This window comes from Struthio camelus, chromosome 14 (genome assembly GCF_040807025.1).
Source record: "Struthio camelus isolate bStrCam1 chromosome 14, bStrCam1.hap1, whole genome shotgun sequence".
NCBI classification, from domain to species: Eukaryota; Metazoa; Chordata; class Aves; order Struthioniformes; family Struthionidae; genus Struthio; species Struthio camelus.
This window is the reverse complement of record NC_090955.1, coordinates 3,937,405-3,955,355: the sequence shown is the minus strand read 5'-3', so window position 1 is coordinate 3,955,355 and position 17,951 is coordinate 3,937,405. Positions and strand designations below refer to the sequence as shown.

General features: G+C 36.9%; 1 protein-coding gene across 7 annotated transcripts in view; it reads left to right on the top strand.

Annotated features, from left to right (window-relative positions):
- CNTN6 (contactin 6) overlaps positions 1-17,951 on the top strand; it is a 166,244-nt gene that overhangs the window by 83,455 nt on the left and 64,838 nt on the right. For 5 of the 7 annotated variants that reach the window (XM_009689048.2, XM_009689046.2, XM_009689044.2 and 2 more), the window contains 2 exons: positions 7,675-7,770; positions 17,533-17,736. In XM_009689048.2, coding sequence (XP_009687343.2) covers positions 7,675-7,770; positions 17,533-17,736 — 300 coding nt within the window. The remainder of the gene's footprint in view (positions 1-7,674; positions 7,771-17,532; positions 17,737-17,951) is intronic. The other 2 variants (XM_009689047.2, XM_009689052.2) reach the window with 1 other exon arrangement.

The following is a 17,951-nucleotide window of genomic DNA, read 5'->3' as shown; positions in this document are numbered from 1 at the left end:
AAACCTAAGCAAAAAGCCCTGCTTAGGTCAATTAAACCTACCCAGGATTAAGCTGAGCAGCATACAATATAATGTTTAACTTCTTATTTTAGAATATTTTTAAACATTAAAAATTCCAGAGATAAAAAAATATTTCGCTAACACCCACTATTAGTAACTAAACTGCAAGAGATTTGTACTGATCTGCCCGAAAGGTTATTCACTATAACAATACCAAGTAGAAACACATAAGGCTATATATACCTAGCGGTCTTCTGGACCAACCTGAAACAGATAATCATGACCTTCTGTCAAAGTGCACGGTCTGATTCTAAAAGTGTCATAGTCCAGTTAAAGTGTTTAAGACTTCACATAGACCAGAGAGCAAAACAAACCTCAAATCTACCCAAATAGGGGACCTCCTAGATTTTGAGATACAATAGCCCAATTTTGAGGATCCAATAAGGATCCAGTTTTTCAATTTGGGTTTCTAACAGACTAGACTCCTCTGAATCAGATACAGAATCTAAACCTACGCTTACCAATGGACCACATAATTCATTTTAGTCACAGAAAAATGAAGGTAAATAATAGCCCATAATCATAAGATGCTAAAAATGCTTATATCAAATCATAACATTGAGCTTCTTTTAAGAACGACTGAGTTTTAAGAACGACTGAGTTTTAAGAACTACTACTACTTCCCCTGCAAGGTCAGTTGTATTGTGATACATCACATCCAGTAATACAAATCAGATTGTAATATATCATACCTAATAAAATAAGCAGAAGAAACTGGAACAGGTATGATATATCACAAACTGACAGATCTCAACGGAAATATGGAAAAGTTTATTAACTTGTCCTCAGGAACATTGCTCATTTGTAAACTGCTCTTACTTCTAATGTCTTTGCACTCATTGTATATTTCAATAATAAGTAATTACAGCTATAATATTTGGGATTATGTAATGATAAAATATTTATGAAAAATCAAAAGCTCATGAAAGCATTGCATTAATTCAGATGAACTATTAGTAATTATGCAGGGTGATAAATTGGACTTTCTCTAATTGTCTGTAGCAATTTCATAAAGTAAAATGCTCCAGTTTCCTTGTTTGCTTCTTAGAATTTTTTTTTCTATTTTTCTATTTGAAGAATGAACATAGGACATTTCTGTATTACTATCTACAGTATTTTTGCATTATAAAGATAATATGTAACAAAGAGCACTATTTGCTTAAGTCAGGCTGCTGAGCCTTATGCATGTCTTAATCATCTTCATATAAACACTATCAGTGAAGCCTCACATGGAACTGGAAACGTCCTGTGCCATCAAATTCTACCTTGTTCTTGTCCTGTACTGTTGCCTAAAGACTGATAAAAGGCAAAAATTCTGACTTAAGAAAATCAGAAAGTTCTCCTGACAATTGGCAGAGATTATCGTTAGTTCTGCATTACCTCTGTAATCCAGAAGTATGGCCATGGTAAGAATGCGGTTTGGTCTTTTGAGGGAACTGATTAAACTGGGCTATCTCAAACATAGCGATGTTTCTCTGAAACAGCGTTCTGATTTGGCTTAATGTTCAAGGATCTAACCACTAGGTTGGTTTTATCTTTTTCTCCCATATCCAAACCATTGAGCCTTCATTCTAACAAATATTTTCTTTTTGATGCAAACAAAAGACACTAAAAAAAATCACCTGTATTTACCTTTAAACTTAGAATGAACTGTGCTGTGCAAATCCTGGCCTTACACTGTTAAAATGCAACGATAACCCTACTTTACTCAGAACGTCAAAAATTCCATAATTGCTTCATTGACATATTCAAACAGGCTCCACATTTTGAAAAGTAACAGAAATCCACAGGCCTACACCTTTCTCCCCTAGAAGCGTTACTATTTCTCAACTCTGCCCAGACAGCAGAAGAAATGCCGTCACAAGAAATGCAGAAATATGAAGACAACTTTTCTAATGTTTTCAGCTTCAAAAGAGAGCAAAATGGAAATATCTGAAAATATCATGAAATAGCCACTAGGTCATTTCCATTCCATAAAGCAGAATACTTACATTTCTGACTGAGCTATTAGAAACAGGGCAGCTGAATAGAGATCTTCAAGACTTTTAGTGCTCATCCCTCACTACCTAAATCTTATCCTATCCTCCTATCACTGGATCACTCAGGCAGGCTTCTCTTTATTTCAGTGTCAGCTCTGTAACACTTCAGTGCCACATAATTCTTCTCTACTCCATACACTGTCAATGTCATAGTGACGTGAGATCCATACCTTTCAAGAAATAGAGATGTTTTTTATCTTCTCTTGCAGTTAGCTACTTAAATGAATCTTTTTTTTTTTTTTTTAGAATTGTAGCTACTACTATTGTGATTGTGAAACTAATACAGTCGGAAAGATCCAAGAAAACAATCTGTGCAACATGGTTGAGCAAAAAAAAAAAAAAAAAAAAAAATCAAATAAGCAGGCTTATAAGAACAGCACAAATTAGAAAGGATCAGTGGATTAGGTATGAACAGAAAGGATTTTAATCTGGACATACAAATAACTTCTTTTGTCGTATTTTCTTCTGATATTTTTTATTTCCTTGAATTAATTCTCTACCTTACCTGCTAAATTACATCTTGAAAAGGAAAGATTTCTCTCAACCTACTTTAAACTAGACATGAAGTGAGAACGACTAGCATTCTGCAAGTTTTTAAAGCTGTCCTTGATCAGTATGTGGTTTTGACATGTCATAACTATACTTGCCGTTTAAGGAATTTGAAACACATGGAAGTCAAAACAAATGAGTTGCTACTTGTGATGAGCTGCTATTTAGATTTTTCTTCTTACTGTATGTATTTAAAAAAAATAACTCCCTAATCCCAGGATAACCTATCAAGTTTTCATACATAGTGTTGTGCAAGTTAAACCTACCACTCTAACACTTACAAGGTAGTTTTATATTAAGAAAAAAGGTCTGATATGTAGGTAATGAAGGGAGGGGGGAAGGAAGTAGAGCAGATATATATTCACAGAGCAATCAGCAATTATGTCAGTGCATGGCACTGAAACACTAAACAATCATACTGTCATACTGTGTGACTGATCATCAAGCCTATCAATTCAGTAACATGAGTACTTTAGCAGGAAATATTTGTGTATATCAATTCCATTTGTATCTATCTCCATATATAATCATCCATCATTTCAAATAAACAACTCACTGATCACCGTGGGTTTGCCCGCCTCTTTTGAAGTGCAGCTCAGTATTTAGTAAAGTTACCCTGATGCTCACTCTCATTTGAAAAGGCCATTCTGTTACCTTCTGTTTTTATGATAATTGGATATCTAAACTGCAGACTTGCAGGCCATACCCTCTGCTGGCATAAATCAGCATAATTTTGTTGACTTCCATAGAGTAATAATGACTTATACCAGCTAGAGATCTGTCCCATTATTCCATCCCCATTCTTGTATTTATAGCTGGTGAGGAACTGACCCTTCTCCATCTCAAATATTTCAACTTCTGTCAGAGAAAGTCCTGTCATTCGCTAGCTCAGCTTCCACAGAATAACATGTTTTGCTTGCTCTAAGCACGCATCTTTCTTGCTTAGGTGTGCAAATGTTCCCAGCTAAAGATGACTTGTTACCACACAACTGAGTCCATATATCTACACGCTTCACTGTGAAGAATCACTTGTTCACCTGCGCGTTTTGCTTATTCTACATGACCTCATTATCACATTTGACTAATTGTGCTATACCGATAGGAATCCGCCAATGTGTACAGAGCTGAAAAAGTTGGGTTTTTTCTTAAAACTCACAGCTGATAGCGTGAGGCAACTCATTGTTCACAAAGTGAGATAAATATGGGCAAAGAACGGAAGGAATTATGTAGGAACTAGGTGATAATTTATTTACACATCTCTGCAGAAACACTGAAGTTAGCAAATACACCATCTGTTAAATAGACGTACAATTCCTAAGTGCATATTAGCAACCGAAACGCATGCCAAGCACCTGATCTTAGTTATCTTATTTGATACTCTTTCTGACAAGCAACAGTACACTTTATTAGGTTATGTCTTGTTATGTTATAAAGTTATGCTAGGTACCACAGCAGCAGGGAAGACAGAGTGGTTGTGCTGCTGTTGGTGTAAACGCACACTGAGGACCACACGCTCCAGCAACATCGGATTACGAGAAGTGGCCAGATTTTCAGAATAACAAGAGACAAACATAGTATCTACACTTACATGCATCTTCAGGTTATTCTGTTATATTTAAAACATTTTAGATCGCAATCAATCATTGAAAATTAGCACGCACACGCACGTGCGCGCACACAGAGGGAAAAAGGATGCAAAATGTTTTGGGCAGAAATACCACTTCCAGCAAAAAGAAACATTATTCCCGATGGCCTACCTCATTCCTCTGTTATCACCCTGGGCCACATCTCAAAGACAGACAGTTTCATAATTCACCATTGTATCACATGTGAATGAGGTGTCATAGTACTCCTTGAGAGAAAGTCTGCATGGAAAAAAAGTCCAACTAAGATAAAGAGGGAAATAAGACTACGACTCCCATAATGAGTTATTTTTACTCATTTTGCTTTGTTTTGCTTTTAATTTTTTTTAATATGTAAAGATTCTTTATTGCAGAAAGAGATATTTAATTCATTTGATACAACACCTATCAAAACCAACTTCAGATAGAGAAAACATTGAGCATTCCTAATTAGGCCTACCAAATTTCTGGGGTTTTTTTGATAGAAGATGTAGTGGTGATGAAGACTTTTGAAAGTCGAGCACTGGAATAGAATAAAGAAAATCTCTATCCTCAGAGGTCTAAAAATGGTTCAGAAAAGTATCCGTTGGGAAGGACATACGTATACCTGTGTCTGTCTTGGGCCAAAAGAATAGATTAAATGATGTGCGTCCATGTTTACTTTCTGTAGCTGTGGTAAGAATAACGGGATGAAAATTTCTCCAGCACTGTGAAGAACTGAGCTGCTTTGTAAAACTGACCTATAAACATGCTATGAAAGAAGTAGGATTTCTGCATATAGATTTTGATACTCAATTAAAGGTTGAATAGGGTAGACTAAAAAGGCAAGGCCAACTTTCTCCCCATATACTCCAAACTAGTACTGCTAATTATAAAATAATGTGTCCCATAGGCTATGTAGTACTACTGCTTTTTCAATATTTAAATTGGGGATATTTGCCAACTTTTTTAAATGAAGAACCTGGACAGGTGATGCAGTTTCCTAAATGACAGTAAAATCATACCATGACATATTGTGTCATTGAACTAAGATACCAGCTACTTACTACTTTCCCAAATCTATTCCAATTTCAGAGTAAAATATTACAGTTAATTCTGGATTGTCTTGAAAACCTTTTGCTTACTTCTGCATTGCTCTTACTTTTCTTTCTCTGATCTCTCATAACCAGTGAAAACTTATGCTCTGCAAAAATTTACCGCACCGGAAAGAACTGGAAACCACCAGTTATACTACATGCATTTTCCATACTGCCCAAAATGGGTTTTTGTTATTTTTTAATCAATTTTTTCTTTAGAAACTGCATAGTCTGTGTATATTAACAACTAAAAGAAAAGAATGTGCTAGGAAAGGGAAATGTGACTGTTCTTGCTGCTAATGCTTGAATCCTAGAAGATCCGAACACTTTGTCTGGGACAGTATCTTTAAGGCAATCATACGTCTTGAAATCTTGTTGCCTTTTTCTAACCTTTTCTCTAATTAACACAGTAAATAGGAAGGTTCAAGGGTCTTTTGCCATATAACAAAGTCGGTACCTTATCCCAGACCACATGAGCTTCAGGACAGCCAGCTCCTCAAGTGAATCCCCAGGTGATACCTTGACATTTGCACCCAGGGGTCACTTTTCCTCTCAAATATTTTGTACTGGTCTTTTCCTCCTCAGAAAATTCTTAGCCCGCACAGGAAGAAAACAAAAAGAAGAAAGCTGTGTAGTGTATCAATCAATATTCTTAATTTTTTCAGACTGAATTTTCAGAACAAGTAAACCCTTAAGAAGACCCAACTCATTCAGATAATACACCATAAAACCTTTAAGTATGAACCCAAACACTGATTAGTCAGACATACTACATTCACCCAATATTGTTTTCTTTTCCAATTAATACTGCAGAACAGAATAAAACTATGAACACCTTGCTTCTGCCTTTCTTGCCCCCTCCCCCTCCCCCTCCCAAACATATAGACTGCAATCCAGAGATCTAGCAGGCAGGCAATTAAAAGAACATCACAGTTTAAAACACTTTCCCTGTGTATTGACAGATACCATCTACTGTGACTATGACAGTGTGAGGAGGTGCTGCAGCTGCCTAATTCAATTCAGTCACCTCTGAGTAGACAATGCCTTCATAGGAGACCAATACACAGGAGATGAAGAGGAGGAAAAGAAAAATTAACTGTAAAGTTCAACTAAGAGGGAGCAAACTGATATATTGACATAAATAGCTGAGCCTATACAGGTAGTAATCATTATTGCTTTGACCAACTAGAACTGTTTCTCTCTACTGAATGCTGGATCAGGTAGTTTTTCAGCCGAGCAAGAAAATGGGACAATTGTTTGAAACAAAAACCTGTAGCAAGGTAAATAAAACAAGCTTAAGGCAAATAGTATATAAGACATATAAAGAGCTTTAAGGAAAGGGTTTTTTTTTTTTTTAATGAAAACAGATTTTTGAATGCAAGTATTTCAAGCAATCATTTCCCAAAATACTCTGCCAAAAGTAGTAAGTCTTCTCATTAGGATGAGAGCTGGATCAAAAAGTAAATAATCAATTTACAATAATACAATCGAAAGTATATCGATTGCACCATCTCTTGTAATTTTTTATTATTTAAAGGGAATGAGACTGAGAAAATTACTTCCAGATCTTAGTAAAATATGAAAAAGCAGAAACGATTGAGATGTGGTGGTAGACTCAGTAAAAAAATAAGAAAAAACTGACAGTTGATCATGCAAATCAAGAAAGGGAGATATATTTTAGAGGAGATTTCCCTAAACCATCACATTATTTCCTACTGAAAGTATCCTCACTCTCCCCTGTAAAATTAGAGCTAAAGTTCATTCAAGTCAATTAAAACATGCCCAATGACTGCAGACGGCTTTAGGACAGAACAGACTCCTTAAAAATATGATGTACTTTTATAGTCATTTAAACATGCACACTGTGGGAGTCCTAATGCTATTTAGTTATCATTTGCATATATAAAAGGTCACACCTGCTTTTTATTGCTAAAATAAGGAAACAAACTAAAACGTCTTTTTCCTACTTAAGAGGATTTTTATGAGTCTAATAATAAGTTCCAAAAAATGATGCTAGAGAAAGTCATGGAATAATAGCTTTGCAATTAGGAATTGTAATATAAACTCATTGGGTTAGGGAATAACTACTTTAGGAATAGGTATTTTATAAGTTCTGAAAGACTAGATTGTAGGTTGGACAAGTTTTTTTTTTTTTTTTTTTCTTACAGTATATCAATTCTTACACTGAGATTATATTATGCTATTGAATATGTGAATTTTTTCCTCTGATGATTTTTAACTGTGTAAGCATTGCAGAGTTTAGATCTCAGTTAGGAATAAATTTGATAGACAATAACTGGGATTTTTTTTTTCTCCCTCCCTCTATAGACCTTGAAAATTTTGAAACCAAAACAAGAAGCACAGTGTCAGTCAGAGAAGGACAAGGAGTGGTTCTGCTTTGTGGTCCTCCACCTCATCATGGAGGTATGAGAAATATTCTAAGCTGTGTGCAGTCTGAATAAAGATTAATTCCTTTAGCTTAAGAAGTAACCTATGCAGTTCACAGGCTGATTAGCCCTAGAATTTGTGCAGCCTATCTGAAGTTTTTTAAAAAATGAAAGTCTTCTTTACAGTGTCAATTATGATGTTCTGGTTTTCAGCATCAAGTACTCTAAATTTAAATATTCATGACAATAAATTTAAATGTCTTGTAACTATTGACTGAACTGGATCCTACATCTACCATAGAATTAGACATTTTCACAGGGAAGCAATACCAAATATTATTCAAATCAAAGTGAGCCTTAGCTTCAGAAAGATGTTGGAAGAAGCCAGAAATTTTTCTCAGCTATTATTTTCATGATTCTCTACATCTCAGTCTGAGCCTCAAGTGACCTACTTCTAGATCTGGTGCAATCAACACAAGGTATTCAGGAACTGGAGAAACCGTTTGCTTAAGACAATAGGACTTCTTTTTGATATAGGTGTAGCAAGAACGTGCTAATAAGACTAAATAATGTTAGGAAGCTGCTGGAGAAAGGAATATGTCTAAAAAGTGTAATTAAATGGTCTCAAAGTATTTACACATTGACTGAAGCAAAAGTTAACGGAAGCTTGTTCGCACAGTACTGAAGACTTAGGAAGCTGGTCATGAGTTTTTCATATATACATTCTGCATGGTGTTTTTAAAGATAAAATCGTAAAGTGTATCGTTTACTACAAATTTGGATTTCATTTATTTAAAGTATGCTGGGGTGTCCACTTCTTATGGGGCTGCTTTTACTGTTCTATGGTTACTTGAAGACCAGAACGTGTCACTGCTCTTTGCATGTGACACACAAGCAAAGGAAGTATGAAGGTTTAAAAGAGTATTTCCTGTCTATGCCTGGTTATCTCAGCTCCTTACTCATGTGGAATGGCAGAATAGCACCCACCAAGAGCAATTCTTTCTAAATTAAAATCACTTCAGGTCTGAGTGAAGTGACTATTTTGGCTTTCAGCCCTTGCTATTTCAATGTTATAGTTTGAATTCTGAATTCTACACAGTAGATTTGTCATGAAAAATTGTTTTCTGTTCTTGATTTTCTCCTGATAATCATAAAATCACAGAATAATTTAGGTTGGAAGGGACCTCCAGAGGTCATCTAGCCTGACACCCTGATCAAAGAAGATCTAATTAGATCAGGCTGCTTGATCATCTTGAAAGTTGTGACTATGGGTCTGAGTAAAACAGGCTTTCTGAAGACTTGATTTGAGGGTGCCTTCCTTCTGCTGCCATTGCCTACTACTGCTTCTTAACTGCATGGTTATTGAATTACACGTATTTGAGGACTTCCTTTCTGGATGAGGTAAAGTCCAGGTGATGTGCAATGAATCAGTAGTGCAGTGCATTTAGCACAATATTTCGGAATCATTTTTTCATCTACAGCATCCCTGAGCATAGGGTAGAATGTTCTTTTTTGCCCTTCTTATAGCTATATCACTGCTTCCAACATCAGTGTTTATACAGCAATGTAAGGGCTTGAATATGTACATGCACTGCTGGAGCAGTGTGGTTTTTTTAACTCCATTTGTGTACCTCCTGGAAGTGAGCAGGTCTTGAGCAAGTGATCTTTTGTGATTTTTCTTTTTTTTTTAATACCTACTCTTCAAAGTTTCATGCAATAGGGATTCTCAAGTGGTGTTAGAACCAGATCAAAACCTCTTCAGCTCTTTTGATGTCTGGAGTAAAAAGCATGGTTTCCTAGCAAAATTAACTAAAGATGATTGAAATTTTTTTTAGTCTGGAAAGGTGATTATATATTTAAAAATGAAATATAGACTAATTACATTGTCATGTTCGAGACTGAAAGAATCAACAGTTCTTGGATCACTCATACTCAGCGTCCCATGGAAGTGATCATTACATACGTGGGAACTTCAGTTTACTATGTGCTAGCGCTGACGCCTTGCTCTCAGGAATGTTTCCTCAATTCTTCTTAAAGAAACAGTTATAAGACAAATTCTCATGAGAAGAAGGTAAATAATGATCTATAAAGAGGATGTAGCATATCGGAGACAAAGAAACCCATCAATCAATTTAAATCCAGTAAGTCTTGAATAGAGAGGAAATGCCAGTTCACTTAGTGTTTATAGCAGTATGAAAGAGGTATATAATCAAGGAGATGAAGTGTGACCCTGTTCTAAAGGGCAGAAAAAGCTTGAAAGAGTTCCTGAGATGTATCAATGGGACAGCAGAAAGACAAGACATTCATCCTTGAGTCAGTAAGCTATACATTTTCCTCTTGCTGTAGCGTAAAATTATAATTTGACGAATAGGAGTGAGTAGAAGGAAACATTCAGAACAAATAAATAGTTCAGAAGTGAGTTTAACCCAGATTAATTGAACTGACAAAATGGTATCCACGAACAAACCCTCTGCCACAGTGTTCCTTAAGCTGGAAATGTGAGTTGCTGACCAACAGGCACGAAAAACAACATCATCTGAAATAACCAGTCTCCGCAGAACAGAAACTTTGTCATCCATAAACACCATACTTGTGAGCCAAAATTATATGCTATAGGGATTAAGTACACGGTGCGAACTATGATAGGTTGTGTACTATTTCAGGATGCTTAGGAAGTTGTTTCTATAGAAAATGACTTTTTTTTTTATTGAAACCCTTGCTTCTGACTCACAATACCCACAGGAAAAAGGACTGCTAGCTTTATGCATAGCTTCAATTGAATTAATTGGAAGTGTTCTTAAGGCATTTTAAATGGAATGAGAATTAGATAACGAAGAATTTAGAAGATACACCCTACCAACAGGAAAAGACATACTAAGCAAACATACTAAGACAATATAAGTTACACAGTGTGTTCTACACAGTACCAAACAAGATTGCCCTTAGAATTTCCCATCCAACTTCATAGATAAAAATCTTTAACTGGTGTGGACCGTTGCCAGTACAAGTGCTTAGAGAGAAACTGAGGTTAACTGTTTCAAGTAGAAAATGTTGACTATGCTATTAGAAGGAAATTATCCATGTAACTGAAAGCACACACCCCAAGGAAGAGCAGCAGACGGATGTAGCCCTTCAGGCACACCTCCCTATGGACAGGCAGCTCATTCCCCTTGGATGAGTCACTTGACAAACCTACACATACAGTTGCACAGAGGGAAGAAGAATATGATTCTGATGGCTACTGGTTTGTTTGTTTTTTTTCCCCTCTGACTTTAAACACGACAGAAGAAACCTAATAGCTCTGTGCAGCAGGTGGTTGAAGCAACTATCATTAGAATACTGATGCGTGACTAAGGGGCGCTGGCTAAAGCCTCCTGCCTTCCTAATAACCTAGGAAGCCTATGTATGCTTCTTCTAGTGATAGAAGAGAAATAAAGGTGAAGATGACCTAAGAAAACAAGCAGTTGTCATGATCTTAAATTCCTTCCCATACTAAATCCAGAACTAGAAAGAAATAAATAGAAAGAGAACGAGAGCTCGAGAGATGCTCCCAATATCCAGAGTATCTATATAACTATAGTTCACCTCCCTTTCTTTCTCTCACTGCAGAAACTCTGATAGATTGCCAAATTTATCTAGCCCTCTTTCACAAACAGTCTAAAGTTAGACTTTCTGCAAAATTCACAGGGAGGTAAATTTGGTAGATGCCATTTAATCACTCAGATGTGCTTGTGGTATGCTGTGAATGCTTTTTCACATTCACGGTATTCAAAACATTCAAAGCTTAAGTTTTAACAAAGCTGATTTTCAAACAAGTTTAGTTTTTTGATATATTGGACAAGAATATATTTACTTCTGCTTTTGTGTGTATGTATATGCTTATTTACTCAGAGCGTACTGAGAATCTATTTCTGTTTCTACATGAGAAACAACTCATTTCATTCTAATAGAAGAGAGATACAATATATTAGGCAACTAGGTGGTAAGAAGCAAGAACCAGTAGGTTTAGAACAGTTACTCCAAAAGCTTTCACAACAGCTTTAGATCTTAAACTGACTCTCAGAGAACAAAAGCCTCCCACAATTGCTATTGTATCCATACTGAAGCTCGTAAGAGTCAATCTCTAAATTTCTATTAAGAAATATTAGTAATGTCAGTAAAGCTAAATACAAGACTCAAAGAAAAATCTTACATTTTAAAGGCATAACTTTACATCTTAGACCTAGCAAGATATTGGAAAAGTTGTTGCAGATAATGGACTAAAAAAAACAGTAACCTTCTTTTCAAATAAAAAAACTAACCAGCTGACCTACACTAGATCCTTCATTTCTTCATTCATCCCCCTTTTCTTGCCTATTTATGCATCAACCTCTCTTTAGGCTCAGCTCGTTTTTGAGGCTCATTAACACACCTTATGAAGCTGAGCATCTAAGTTTCTTCTGCTTGTTAGTAAGGCTCTTGAGTGCTGTGTGGGAAAGCTCTGTTTCCTTCTCTGGGCTAAGTCTTCTATCCAGCCTATGCTCTTTAGGTCAGCTGTTTTTTCCATATGTGATCAAAACATAGCATTGTTTTACTCATAAAAAATATGAAGGTCTTATGTACGTCTAAGAGGTAAAAAAAAAAAAAAAAGCATCTAGGGGAGGAAGGCAGTCTGAAGATACTTTCATTTCTATGGCTGTGTATGAGTTTGAACTGACTGTGCAATTAGGAACCTGCTGACTAAATGATAATACTTGACTATGGGCTGGGCTGGGCTGGGCTGTTGTTTGTTCTGTTAGAACTGAAGTCTGATATAAGGCCTGTTTTCTTCAAATTGGTCCCCCAAGGAGCTTTAAGAATCCTAGTATATTAGGAGCAACAGGATCATTCATACATTTGCATTTAATCATGCGTAAGAACTTCCAAGATCTGAAGCTTTACGGTATGGGCTTTTCTCTATACTATAATTAGTATAGTAGGGTTAGCTAAAAAACTTCTCAAAGTGAGAAACTTGTAGACCTCCTTAGTGGAGGAACATGCCAAATTCTCAACCAGCAGAAAAGCAGAAGGAGGAGTACATGAAGCCAGCAAACAGAAAACCTGGATGTGCAGGAAGGAGTATGGAAGATATGATTAGAAAAGCAGCAGGACTTCTAGGTAAAAAGGGTTTTGGAGTCCCTGTGCCAGGTTGTTTCTGTGTTTTATATTAAACAGTCATTTGATAAAATATCTCATCTTAAAATGAGGTTGAAATGTATCTCTCTTTACAAAGCTGAGTGCCTTACTCATCATTTTAGAGTCATTTTCTCTCTGCTCTTATTTCTCAATGCCCCTATGAATCTTTAATTCTTTTCTGCCAGCATCAACAAGAGGGGTAGAAAGTCTCCTCTGTGAGACTAGCCTTTAGCTGTTCTCCTGCAGAATAAGCAGTATCGACTTGAATTTGCTTGGGCTGAGGATGTTTTAGTCCCTAGACTAGTGTATCAAAAGTGATTATCAGCTGCTCTTCTCCCAGTTGTATGCCGTAAGAAACGATTCACGGCTGACTGGGTTAGGCAATATTCGCCTCTTGCTTGGCCAAGCTCACAACTTGCCTATCAGATAGTTTTTGTCCAGAAAGTTAGGTTAACCTACTTCTGAGGGGCCTCTGGGATGAGGAAGACTGACATCACTCGGGCACACAGCTCCTAAGCAAACACAGCTAACAAACATTCAGCACAACCACTGCAATGTCTAGTGACTTCAGATATGCTCTGGGATTCGGCAGCAGGGTTTACTTGGATTTAGTGGCCTTATCCTGCTCTAGGTTCTTTATTGGCTCTAAAAGAAAATGAAGAACCCGGGATATTTTATTAGTGCTGTAATCCTATGTTTTGGCCTATGCTTAATTAACTTTATGTTACCATAATTATCCCTCTCCTGACATGTAGCCCCTTTGAAGTAAAGGCAGTTCTGTACATGCCAAGGCATCTCCTCACACAGTCAATAACATCATCAGGATCATTGTCTTTTGAGAGTAAATAACATTTTCCAGTGTTCAGTGCTCAAATATGTTGATTTGGGCTGAGACCAATCAAGCAGTATATGCTAACAGGAGCTGCAGTCAGGTATTTATTATGCAACAGCTGAACAGAATTAAAAAATTAATTAGCTGAAGGTGATCAATGTTGTCTAAGCTTGACTGTGAGGCTGACACATAGGCATTACATTAAAAAATTGAGGGCAAAAATTGTATGAATAACATTACTCCATTTTGCTGTAGATGTTTTTGTAAACCAAATCCTGAAACTTTCATACTGCTCTGAATTTTATTTTCTGTCTTCATTTGCACGTACAGGCAGCAGGATTCTCCTCAAATGTAAAATTGCCAAAAGGTTAGCAGAATTTTTTTTGTAACCTACAGGTAAATCATACTGCATTCTTTCTTTCTGTCTTTGGAACAGAAAGACAGAAAGACATTGCATTACTCTATGCAATTCACTTCAAAAGTTTACAAAAAAACCCCAACATCTGGGACCAAATCCTGCTTGCTTGACACCTATCTAAAACACCACTGAGCAAGGACTGACCTTACATCATCTCAAGCTCTATCTCACTGCACACACTGGCACGCCTTGGTCAGCGAAAACTTCCACCAATTTCAGCATAAGCAATTCTAGCACAGAGGCCAAACCAGGAAGAATGATATTTGTCAACTGTTAATAGCATAATTCTGCCATCTAACACATACTTTGGACGATATGTGCTCCTTTCAGGACAGCAAAAGATGTTTCCAAAGACACTTACATCAAGGATGAATGATGCTATATTACCTAATTTTTAATCCTTGTAAACACAATGGGCTAAAGGTGGTTATATTTATATAGGCTTACCACATGAGGAAAGAACTACATAGTTTTATTTAACACATTTATTTTTCTACATGACACTAACTGTAATGAAAAGAACAATGGAAAATTGGAAAATAGATCTAATATGGAAAATTCTCCATTCCTTTACTTCAAACACATTGTTTCATTTTTAGTATCACACTAAAGTGGTTACTCCTGAAGGGACCTTACAGATGCATAGGGCTATGAAGAAAAAAAAAAAAAAAAACAGGAGAAAAAAAACCATAAAAATTTTTGGTGCTTGATAGCTAAGATTTGTATAAGACCTCTTACGCTGAAGTCCTTTCACACCTGCCTGCGTGATTTAATAATTCTGAGACTATCATAGGTATGTTGAAGTGTGATCCCACTAGCTCTGCTTTTCAGAAATCTTGTGGTTAAATGGAAAACAAAAATAGACCAAGCAAAAGATAACTAACTTCTTCAGTAAAATAGCTTGCAGCAACAAGTTTCAAGTGTTCACTTTAGCTAGACTTCATTAGCCAGTTACTATCTTTTTTTAATTACCCCCTCTATACCTCTCCTATCTTCTGTTCAGTATTATTTTTAGAGACTGCTCAGCCACTGATTTACTCATGCAAATGAATGTAACCATAAAAACGATGGCATGGGCCTTTTACTGCTTTCTTTTGCTCATTTAATGGGTCTGCTACAAATCTGATTTATTCTGAGTGACCCAAAAGTGAAATGTTTAAGTAATAGTAACTTCTTTTATAATGCAAAATTAGATTTTCTAGTCAATTACATCTTTTAATATTTTAGCTTAATGTAACTTTCTAAGAAAAGATACCTTATGAGGGAGTAGGCTGCTAGTGTTCTGTCTTAGAAGAGAAAAAGGATTGAGCTCCAAAGTTTGGTTCCTTTCTCTCTCTCTCTCTTTCTCTCGAGATGTCATCCAATTCCCATTGAAGTCAATTAAAATTAGGGCTTCCACATAATTTAGTGGGTCTGACTTAGACTCTAGGCAAGTAAGGCCTGGGGGCTGGTGATGAACCTGCAGTTAGAAGAGTGGAAGTGTTTATATCCCTTATACTGGGAGGAAAGGATTTAAATATGAAAAGAAAGGGCTTTCCCAGTTAATGGAAAAATTCATCAACAGGCCCTAAGGCAGTAGTGCAGTACAGACAGAGGGAGAAAGTAATGGAAACTTTGGAAGCTAAAGTCAACTGGAAACTGCCGAGAACTGAAAGTAGGAGAGACAAGAACTGGCTCTTTTGCATTTAATTCATGCAGTCAGTTTGTAGACTGACCTCATGAACAAGCTCTCTATAGCATAAAGTTGGTTTTAATAGATTTTAGTAGGAAGCATACAGTCTGCCTTGCACAGAGAATTTAGCTTCTTTTAATTCAAGTTTTATCACCAGTTCCTATAGCAGGAATACGTCTTTTGATTACAAAAATCACAGAATAGCTGGGGTTCAAAGGAAGCTTTGGAGATCATCTGGTCTAACCCTCCCGCTCAAGCAGGGGCAGCTAGATTAGGTTGCCCAAGACCATGTCTCGTTGAGTTCTGAGCATCTCCAAAGATGGCAACTCCACAACCTCTCTGGGCAACCCATTCCTATGCCCACGAGGGACTAGTAAACCATCCTGTGAAATGTAATATACGGCTAGTAGTACATTATTTTAGGAATTGTTGCATCCCGTGGGTTAACTGTACATCAAAAAAGCCTGTACAATGGCCACAGTAAAAAGCAGCCTACTGCAGGATTTAGCCAAGTATAGAAAGACTCACTGATTGTTCCCTGGAGACGCGTCATTTCTAATGACAGTCCTACAGTGTCAGAGGGTGACAACATAAAATTCCACAAAATTATCAGAGTTTGCAGATGGATTATCATACTGTACCAATGTCATTGGGGGAGGGGAGTAAATAATCTTTTTCAAATGGGACTGTTGATGAGGGGAAATGTGTAAAAATGAAGCTGTTGGCAGAACACTTAGCTTATGAATTATACATTTAATTAAGAAAAGCTAAACTTGAAACTTCTGATTTACTGTGTTTTATTAAAAATAGAATTTCAATACTACTCATGCCACTGCTGGAATGCAACCGAATGCTGCAGTCAGCTGTCAAATGTCAGGCAGCTAGAAGGAGCAGCAGCTGTGTAAGGGGCTGACAGAAAACTGAGGGTGTATCTACACTGCAGAGCAGCGTGTTATAAGCACCAAACGAGCTTGCTAAGGTACCAATAGCAGCATAGCTGGGGTTGGCCAAAAAGCCCTTTTGAGAACCACGTTCCTCAGATGGCTAACTCGCACAGAGTCCTGCCCTACCAAGGCGGACTATTCAAAGGTATGTATTGTGAATCACATTATGAAATAAGGCGGTAGAAAAGGCCTAAGAAAAGCAGCCGAAACAGGACAGAAAACACAGCATGCAAGTATGCAAGGTGATGAGAACACTAGAGATGATGAGGAAGATCAAATGTGCAACAGGAGTGAATATTAAATAAACCTCTCTGAAATGTTTGCGTGAGGCTGAGCTTTTCCCCTTCCTGAGAATCCGATGATAAAGCCCCAGGTTACTCGCTTCTTTTTTTCCACAGTCTGAGTAAAGAGAGCCATAACGCTGTGTGACCAGCAAGTGGTCCTCTGGATGTTCAAAGGGAAAGCGCTATAAATAGAAGTTATTTACTAAAACAGCTTTCTCATGGCATTCCACCATTGCCATTCCTACTTAAAAACACATTGATGTAGGAAGACAAGAAGTATCAGGGGACAAAAACTTGTGTGATCTTCTGAAGTAGCTTGAAATGAGTTTAAGACTTAGCCTATGCTTATCTTGCCTGAACTAATTTATTCATCCCCAATGGAATGGTCTGCCTTGTAACTGACTGCCTCTTCCAACTGGTTATCTTGCATTTAAGCACTAATATGAAGTGGACTATAATGGAAAGCATACATTATAAGTATTTGGTGTTTTCTAGGCTTGTCCTATGCATGGATCTTCAACAATAATACTTTATATGTTCAGGAAGATAGCCGTCGCTTTGTTTCACAACAAACAGGAAACCTGTACATCGCCAAGGTAGAGCCATCTGATGTGGGCAATTATACTTGTGTTGTAACGAACTCTAAAGCTGAGCAAAGTGTACAGGGGCCACCTACTCCTCTCATTCTCCGCAGTGATGGTAAGTTATCTTAGCACACTTATCTTTAAAAAAAACAAAAAAACAACACAGCACTAACTAGTCAATCATCAATTATCTGAACTGATACTGCTATAAATCCTGGTGGATGTAAAAGACTCTGTAAAAAGCTGTGCAGTGGGACACAATTCCACTTTTTCCATTGGATTGAAATGTGATTTGAACTGCTAAGACAGGAAAAGCAAGATAACGCACAT